The following is a 10000-nucleotide window of genomic DNA, read 5'->3' as shown; positions in this document are numbered from 1 at the left end:
CCTAAAAAAACAACGAAATTTTTAAATTGTAAAAGGAAATACAATAAACAATTAAAACCATAATATCAATAGGCTACTCAAATTAATAACAATGTTAATAATAACAATAATAGCATGTAATAAGCTATATTTCCCGGGCATTGCTTATACTGATACTATAGGCCTAACATATATCGTACAGGCTCATCATAAATACTGTATGCGTTTTAAAATCTTCATAATTGCCGGTGTGAAATAAATATGTATGTGTGCTGATGGCGTCATTTAATAAATCTTCAGTTATTAATTATTAGAGAGGTTTCTGTCGGTGGAGTGTGAAATAATACTGTAGTTTGAGATCATGTGAAGATCTTCAGATTTAGTTTCAGTGTTGTTTTACTCCGAACACTGTTTTTAAATGAAAAACAGAGAGAGAGAGAGAGAGAGAGAGAGAGAGAGAGAGAGAGAGAGAGAGAGAGAGAGAGAGAGAGTCGCATTATTCCTCTGCATGTGCTTTATTGATCAGTGACTGTGAGCTAATGTCATTATCCTCATCAATAGAGAATCACTGTGATGCTGACAGTGATTAATGATCAGGGGCCTCTGCGCGTGACCCCGGGGCCCCGCAAACACACACACACACACACACACACACACACACAGCAGATGCCGAACAGGGTCTCTGCATTAAAGCCGATGTGTGTATAAAACAAGAGAGTTCGTCATCATCTTCATCTTCATCATTGAGATCGTGAACAAACACGCGCTGAAAATCATCCGATCCGAATCGACTTGCTCGTTTTCTCCTTGTTTTGTGAAGAGTTTGTGTGCTTTTGTGTTCTTACATTCCCGTGACTCTGACATGAGGAAGATGATGATGGTGATGATGAAGGCTGGATCATCCATCATTCCTGTCACAGGCTCAATACAGCCCGCCTCCTGTCCTCTATTAATATTAAAATCAGCTCACAGTGATCGAGTTCCTTTCACTCTCCTTTCTTCCTTTCTGCTCATATTCTACAATTTCAAATTAAATCTTTCACACGTCTATTTTTTTTTCTCGAAGGCTTGTTAATTTATCCATTAAAATGATAAATGTCCGTTTGTGAATCTTTGCGAATAAATGCATAAAGAATTAATCGTATATTAAAAGGCCGAGAATAAATCGCATCACGCGCAGCGCAAAACACAAATCTTTATTTTAAAGACTGCATATTATTTAGTCCTAGTCAAATCTTTATTTTAATAATATAAATGAAGCTCTAAGCGGTTTTATTTCGTGTCATTGCAGGATCTGCGCGTGTAAAAACAGCACAATCTCTATTTTAATGACTGGATATTTAGTTATAGACACATATTTTCAATAGTATTATTTTGTAAATAATTATTACTGTTTATGTACATTTTAATTATTATTAATAATAATGTAACTGGGCTTTAAAAATATTGAAACACTTCCTGCTTTGGGGAAAAAATTAAATTTTCTTTTATCGATCTTTAAAACGAGACTCCGTGCAAACGAACCCTTCAGTACATTTTCAGAACAAACATATTAAACATTAAAATAATGAGGAAAGATCCACTTTCACATCAAGCCCTTGAAACATTTGCCTATTTCAACGGGTTTTTTTCTTCTTCCACAAGATTTATCTGGAAATGTTTTAATGTGTTCAGCGCATTTAATTCCGTATTTGAATTACGCACGTGTGCGTCGTCATCAGTATTACGGCCATTAACGCGTGTATTAGTGGTTTAGTAAAGTAATGTTGTGTAAATGCAGAGATGAACCAGCAGGAGGCGCAGCAGAGACTCTTTCATTCACAACCTCCATCTAAACTAACAGTCGAAATTAAAACAACAATACTGGAAAACTGGCCGATTTCTGCAATATTACATAGGAATGATAAGGATTTTATATCATCATTTCCACATCTGATTTGCAACACACTGCACAGCACACAAGAATCTACCAAAATCAAAAATGAAATATTTATTACAGCATTTGTGACTGAACACCTTGAAACATTACGCCACAGTCCTCATACAAGTATTGAATGTTTTTGGGAGACAGTATTTCATCTTCTAGTGGAGCACGTGCTGAGAGAGGAAGGGATTCATGGACATACAATATCAATGCCACAGCAGATCTGAAACTAGCAAAAACATTCGTCTTCAATTGAGGTAAACACATAGAATATCTAACATGAAACAATTAATAGACTGAACTCTGTACGAAGTTTCTTACAATATTCTCTCAGCTTCTCTCCGAGCTTTGAGCTTTTCATAATTTAAGTTCTTTTTTTTTCATCCTTTTAAAGTTTTTCACATCGCGATCGCTTCTCCTCTGTATGTGCCAAAGAATCCAGAGAACCGCGTGTCGGTATCGTCCATATATGGCAGATTATATATATATATATATATATGTAGTATGCATATATATATTGATCCCCAGGCGTGAAACTGCTGTAGGATGTTGGATTTTCTCCAGGAAACACGTCCTTCATAAGGCTCTTACTCTGAGAGTCCATGATACAAAATTAATAATATTAATAATAATAATATTAATAATAAAATAAAAACGTATAAAAGCAACACAATCCAGTGCTTGGGCAATTCAAACAAAGAACTTCACCTACAGGGCAACATTCATTCATGGACCAAAGAAGGGGGGAAATGCATGAGGAAAGAAAGGATGAGGGTGTCGTGAAGAGAAGAGAAGAGAAGAGAGCGGCTTCAATCGGCAGGAACTGATGGAGGAGGAATAATCATCCGTTCTCCGGTTATTCCTGCGATCGGAGCTCCTCTGCTTCGGGATCAGCACACACAGTGTGAACAACAGGCTTTACTCTAGGACTAGCTCAGGAAACAACGCAAGTGATACAAATGTACAAGATTTAATTTAGTTTCTATGCTTATACTACAGTAGTTTGAACTCTTGGAGTCTCTTTTGTCTTTTTTTCTTTTTCTTCTTTATCATATGTGTGTGTGTGTGTGTGTATGTTTGAGTGTGTGCGTGCGTGTGTATTAACAAGTTCAAACATCCTCTGTTGATTCGAACAGACACCCAAAACTTTACAAAGTGTTTCGTCGTCAGCTCTTGGTCCTCCAGCAACGGAAGTAACAAAATTCACAAGATTAAAAAAACGATCACAGCTCCACTGGAGTTCCAGGTGAAGCTTCTATTCACCGCTTTTGTCTTTTCCTTCACAAATCTTTCGTGGGGTTTTTGTCCGGGTCGTGATCCGGGATGGTGTTGGTCGGGTCCGGAAGAGTCGTGGTCAGTTCTGGTGTCTGTGCTTCAGCATGGCCACACGGGTCGAGGAGGACGAGGGGTTCCGTGGGTCGATTGGGTCGATGTGGTCGGTGGGTCGATCAGTTCAGTGGGTTTGGTGGATCGGTGAATTCAGTGTATTCAGTGGGTCGATTGTGTCGGTGGTTTGGTGGATTCGGTGGGTTTGATGAATTCAGTGGGACGATTGGGTCGGTGATTTCGGTGGGTCGATGGGTTTGGGGGATTCGGTGGTTTGGTGGATTCAGTGGGTCGATTGGGTCGGTGGGTTTGGTGGATTCGGTGGTTTGGTGGATTCAGTGGGACAATTGGGTCGGTGAATTCGGTGGGTCGATGGGTTTGGTGGATTCGGTGGTTTGGTGGATTCAGTGGGTCGATTGGGTCGGTGGGTTTGGTGGATTCGGTGGTTTGGTGGATTCAGTGGGTCGATTGGGTCGGTGGATTCGTCGGGTCGATGGGTTTGGTGGATTCAGTGGGACAATTGGGTCGGTGAATTCGGTGGGTCGATGGGTTTGGTGGATTCGGTGGTTTGGTGGATTCAGTGGGTCGATTGGGTCGGTGGGTTTGGTGGATTCGGTGGTTTGGTGGATTCAGTGGGTCGATTGGGTCGGTGGATTCGTCGGGTCGATGGGTTTGGTGGATTCGGTGGTTTGGTGGATTCGGTTGGTTTGGTGGATTCAGTGGGTCGATTGGGTCGGTGGGTTTGGTGGATTCGGTGGTTTGGTGGATTCAGTGGGTCGATTGGGTCGGTGGGTTTGGTGGATTCGGTGGTTTGGTGGATTCAGTGGGTCGATTGGGTCGGTGGATTCGTCAGGTCGATGGGTTTGGTGGATTCGGTGGTTTGGTGGATTCGGTTGGTTTGGTGGATTCAGTGGGTCGATTGGGTCGGTGGATTCGTCGGGTCGATGGGTTTGGTGGATTCGGTGGTTTGGTGGATTCGGTGGTTTGGTGGATTCAGTGGGTCGATTGGGTCGGTGGGTTTGATGTATTCAGTGGGTCGATTTGGGCGGTGGGTTGATGGTTTGGTGGTTTCGGTGGGTGGGTCGGTGATGCCATGCTCATGCCCACAGGACCACGGTGAGGAACACACACTCCTCGCAGACCTGAGATTCAGAGACATATGACATATGATAAAAGGTTAACAAATAATGATTAAAATGCTAAATTTGATTCTACATTGTGTGTGTAAATGAACAGGCTTGGACTTGGTGCTGAAACCCAATGCACAGGACAATAGAGACACATTTTTTTCACTAGTGTGTGCAGGACACTATAGTTCATTTATGTAAGTGAGGAGAGCAAAATAAAGTAAACTGTGACATATTATACCCAAAAACTCTTTATACAGTGACTACCAGTAAAAATTATAAAAATTTGGGACCAAAAATTATTCAGACACTTTGACCTGATCATATTTAGCTGAAGTGTTTTTTTCTTTAATTGCTAACGCAACCTTTTTACACAATTATATTACATGTGTATATATTACATTATACACAATACATTTTGTCACTATCCACGATACATATTGATGCATTTTTGTATTGCGACGATATACACAATATATTGGTACACCCCTATAACGGCGTGTCTCTGCTCAGCGTGTGTTAGAAGATACCGAGATTCACTTCACATGACGTTGAGTTCATTTGACTGTTCATGCATCAGTCGAACCCTTGACGTTGGCGTTGCTGGCGCAAAAGCGATGTGAATCTTGCAGAAACATCCTCATAATACTAAAACTATCAGTCAGCATTTGAATCCCGGGCGAATATAGTGATGGATCGCGCAGCTTTGTTTGATGTGTTGACGTAATTTCCACTGAAACCGAAGCTAAGGCGGGACTTATTGAATGGCTCCTCCCCCTTTTCAAACAGCCAATAGCGTTTAGTTTCCCTCACAGACTGACAGCACCATGGAAGTGAATCGAGCGCTGATGATACACTGGATTCAATAGTAGAGATGTGAATAAATTCTAGCCATTTCATTCTTAACCAGCGTACAGTAGAAAACAGAATAAAACTGGAGCGTTTGAGCAACCGAACACACAATCCAACACATATTGATCAACACTGTCAATGCTCGCTCTGGTCAGGTGGTGTTTTTAGCAGAGGGGGCGGAGCTTCAGATTCTAGAGAGCATGTGATTGGACAGAAGATGTGATGAGAAGCGGTGATGTCATAAAAATCCCTGATCCATTTTAGCGGAAGTGAGACACTGTAAGTTTTGAATGCTTATATCTCCTAAATGCGAATTTTGTCATTGTTTTGGAAGATTATTCATAACCTTAAGGCTGACATATTCATAGTAAAAGCTAAAAACACTTAAAAGCACCTTTAATAGCAGCAGAGATGCATTGTGTGCGAGTGAAATACGTGTGTGGCGTTGGGAATCAGATACGTCAGTGTTTTGTACCGTGACCCCGGGGTCTTTAACAACAGTGGTTTACAGGAGGGGTCGGGGTCACGCCAGGGTCATCAGGCCTCATTCTGATGTGCACGTGTGTATTAAAGCTCATGAAACTAGTGAAAGCTCCTGTTAAAGGTGCATAAAGCGGCGTCATGTAGATGTGTGTTCTTCAGTAACAGCACACCTCTCTGATCGCTCCGTCACACATCATAATTACACCGCAAACACACCATATTGTGCTGTGCGTAATCGAATCAGAGATGGCTAATATTCCTCCGTATTAAGCTATTAATCTAATTGCTCATGAAGCATAAAATATGTTACGTAATTAAATAGTCTGAGAATTATCCCGCACCGTATTAAAAATTACCCAAGCTGAGCAAATGTTGTCTCCGCGGCTGTTTTAGTGAACGTGTTTCTGAGTCTATTAACGCGCAGCTTCGCTATCCTGACCTACAGGAACCCGCTGTCTATTTACATATAAAGGGTTCTTTTAATCAAGCCAAGTGTTATTATATTGAGGCTCATTGAGCAAGAAGTAGAGGTGTTAAATAAAATCTTCTCTGCCCTGCCACCTTTGGGACGCCATACGTCTTGATTTCTCAAATGTCAGTGGCGGGAAGCTTAATCAGACGAGGAACGCAAGCGCTTTTACACACGCTCCTTCTTTAATGCATTTTTCCTGTAGCCTACGCTGATATTCCCATTCCATTCCCAGTAAAAAAAGGAAAAGGCAGGCGCTTCCCCGGTGAAGGATGGCCGTGTCACCCGTGTCTCTATATCTCTCTCCGGGAGCGTAATGTACTGCGCTGTTCCCGTCTTTGCATATAAGATAATTTGGGCATCAATCCTTCCCCTGACGGATTTATGTCACTCCGAGGACAGTTTCACTTCTCCTTTTTTATCGCTTCACTGGAGCCCGCTTAATTTCACCCCGTCATCTTCTACCCCAGGAGATGCCAGTTTTTCCCCCCCAAATGTCCAACATTTGCATTGGCCGCGTGAGACGTTGAGCGCGCCGATAAATAAATTCCACTTTAGTGCTTTCCTGCCTTTTTTTTTTTTGTGGAAACATTGCACGACCCGCGTCTCACCTGACTCGTGATGACGGTCGTAAAGCCTAGCGTCTATGCTGTTATTTTGGGATTTCAGGGGAATTCTGACAGGAAAAGGACAGGAAAGACTCCTGAAAGAAAGGCGGAGGAAGAGAACGAGTGCTAGTGTACTTACTTCCCCCTTTTCTTTACTGTAGAGCCGTTACATGTAGTGCCACTGGCCGTCCATGCCCATGTTCATGCCCATGCCACTCATAGGACCTGCAGAGACACACACACACCGTCAGAGTTCAGCGCACACACACACACTTCATAATGTCTGGTTAAAAAAAAAACAACGAGTAACCCAACAATGGGGTGGTATAGCACCTTCCCAACTGTGGGTTATTTTAACCCAATGCATTGGTATGCAATGCAAAAGTAACCAAACAGTTAAGTTAACTATTTATTTTAATTATTTTTATAAAGAAAATACACTTTATTTTCAAATACAGATTGTTTACCTGATAAAACAATAAATATGTCTCAATGAATATATATTTTTAATTACCAACTAAATTTTGGGGAGTCTAGAATTTAATGTAAATATTCAGAATTGTGTACATAAATTCAAACTACACAAGTGTACATACAACATAAGTATTTAACCCAACAGCCGGGTTGTTACTAGAAATTGTCCAAAGATTTAAAAAAATGACCCAACATTTTTGGTAAATAATGACCAAAACGGTGACCCAACTGTCATAAAAAACTGTGTCATAAAACTGTCATAAAAACTTGAGTTTGGGATTATTTTAAAGAAGACCCATGACAGATTATTGTTGAAGTAAAAAAAAGGTTAAAAAGTGGAATCAAAAAAATGTTACAGAGGTTTACGCTTATGAAAATGATTTATGAACAATATTTTATATTAAATATATATATTTAATGAAACATGTCTAACTATAAAACTGCAAGAAAATCAAAACAAGTTGTGTTCTACATTTGAGGTTGATATCTCAGCGGATCCGCTTGTGCGCGAGGTTTAAGCGAGAACATCTACGGAGAACGTGTACATGTGTTGTGGACCCGCCTATACGCTCATTACTAACGCGCTCTTTAAATAACGAAAAAATACTGTGCCGATTGCGCCGTATTCAGTTCCTCAAAATACTAACACTCCAACAATGAGCCTGAACACACACCTGGTGCTCAGATCAGAACAGATCGGCGCATTGGCTATTTAAACAATGTGGCGCAGGACGAGAAAATGTGAACTGCATCGGGCTGGAACTAGCTAAACACACTTGCGTCGCGCCTGGCGCTGCATTGCACCGGGTGTATACTAGGGGCCAGTGTGTGTATGATCACTAGAAGCTATGAGACGCACACGAGCCACAGGACAGATCTGGAGGCGGAGGACGCTCTCACCTGCCGGCCGGATGCCCATGTGCTGCTGCCCGTCGAGCACGAAGCTGCCCATCGGCTGGCCCTCGGGACTGTACGCCGCTCCCTGGCTCACTGAAGGATCAAGAAGAAAACCTGATTGAAGTCAAGCGTGGACAGCAGGGGAAGAAGAGAGAAGACACACCAGACAATCAGCGTTATCCCAGCAGCAGCAGCAGCAGCCCAAACACACACACACACACACACACACACACGTCTTCTGGCAGTCTCCAACATGCATCAACAACAGGACGAGAGAGGGTTGAGACGACAACACTGAACAGACTGCGACTCTAGACCCGCTTCTCTGGCATCATAACCAGGGTTTGAAATTTACTTTCTCGCTCACCGGCCAATTTGGCTTCTAACTTTTCAAGTTAGCGGCCATTCAGAACTTCTACTAGCCAAAAAAAAAGAAAGAAATGAACCAGATTAACTACATCACTGCTTATATATATATATATATATATATATATATATACATACAGTATGTGAATGTATGAAATCCAAATTTTACGTTAATTTCTAATTCAAACTAAATCCTGTCATCCAGCATCTCCTCTTCCTCTTTCCTCCTCATCACCAAACGTGTGTTTTAGGAGGACAGATCAATACAGTACAGAGAACATCAGGAAAATTAGGATATTGGAAAATAACAGTTTTTTAATCCTCATTATTGCTTCAATGTTAATGAACAAGCGCGCTGTTATTTGTTGTGTAGTGACGTGTGTGTTCAAGAACGCCAGATATGAGCAGATTCTGCACAATTCACTGTATTTAATATATCATGATGAAATCTGCACAGATTAGACATACACGAACTCCTACAGCAAAGTGAGTAAATATAATAAGTAACATGACAAACTGGCTCGTGATTTGACAGCGTTTCCCGCCACTGTTGATTTGTACGTGTTGATTTCAAACCCTGATCATAACATCTCAGAGATCTAGACACACTGTATCTTCATGCATCCACTATCAGATGTTTACTCTTCGTCCCAGTGTTCACTGTACATCCTCCAACTCAAATCTGCACAACAACATCATCAAGCCTCCAATAACTCAACAACTAGAGAATTTCCCTTCTGTTTCTGCTGTGAATTCATGCATGATTATGCAAATCACTTTCTAATGTACCGTAACACAAAGAGAAACAGAACTACTGTGAAGTTCTCATGTGGCCAATTAGCATTGAGACGTGCTAATGTCCCGGAGAAACGTCCCGCTAGATTCGTCCTGCTGGTTCTGTGGTGTGACTCATGATGAAGATGTTTACCTGCTCGATTTGACTGGTCAATCATGGGCTGCACTATTCTTCTTCTGGCGTTGATGAACCTGAAAACACAAGACAAACACGAGCAGTTACATCCGCTGCCATCACAAACCTCTCGAGTCAGAGTTTTTTAAACGTTTTAAACCATTTCTTCTTGGTTAAGTGAACGTTAATGGAACATTTCATTTCAACATTCTTCACACATTATGGAACGTTACTTTAGAATGTTCTCTGAATGTTCCGAAACAAGTAGATACATTTAAAAAACATTCCATGAACGATGTATAAATAATATTTTTGTGCTAACATTTTGAGAGGATTCTTAAAGACCAGATAACTTAGACGAACATTCTGGAAGAAGCTTTGTTAATAACTTTGAGAGAAGGGTTTGGATTGATTGTCATATGAGCTGAACTGCTCTCCACATGAATGCTGAAGCCAGACTGGAGATGGACTCGTCTCAACTATTCATAGAAAATATAGTCATGGATTTGAACTCGAGATGGACCGGAGTCAGTTTTTTAAACGTTTTAAACCGTAAAGGGAACATTCCATTTCATCATTCTTCAC

The 10000-nt window shown here is 41.2% G+C and overlaps 1 protein-coding gene across 9 annotated transcripts in view; it reads right to left on the bottom strand.

The window, feature by feature from the left end:
* Window positions 1–1946: 1946 nt before the first annotated feature.
* meis2a (Meis homeobox 2a) overlaps window positions 1947–10000 on the bottom strand; it is a 76596-nt gene continuing 68542 nt past the window's right edge. For 3 of the 9 annotated variants that reach the window (XM_077240166.1, XM_077240168.1, XM_077240167.1), the window contains exons 10-13: window positions 9434–9492; window positions 8143–8232; window positions 6908–6993; window positions 1947–4371 (exon numbers count right to left, since the gene is read on the bottom strand). In XM_077240166.1, the coding sequence (XP_077096281.1) occupies window positions 6935–6993; window positions 8143–8232; window positions 9434–9492 (208 nt within the window). In that variant the 3' untranslated portion in view covers window positions 1947–4371; window positions 6908–6934. Of the gene's footprint in view, window positions 4372–6907; window positions 6994–8142; window positions 8254–9433; window positions 9493–10000 lie in introns of all 9 variants that reach the window. The other 6 variants (XM_077240165.1, XM_077240163.1, XM_077240164.1 and 3 more) reach the window with 4 other exon arrangements.

The sequence above is a fragment of the Siphateles boraxobius genome, unplaced genomic scaffold (assembly GCF_051911475.1).
Source record: "Siphateles boraxobius isolate OS27281-9 unplaced genomic scaffold, OSU_SipBor_1 22, whole genome shotgun sequence".
In the NCBI taxonomy this organism is placed as follows: domain Eukaryota; kingdom Metazoa; phylum Chordata; class Actinopteri; order Cypriniformes; family Leuciscidae; genus Siphateles; species Siphateles boraxobius.
The sequence above is the reverse complement of the archived record's forward strand: the minus strand, read 5'-3'. Positions and strand labels throughout refer to the sequence as shown.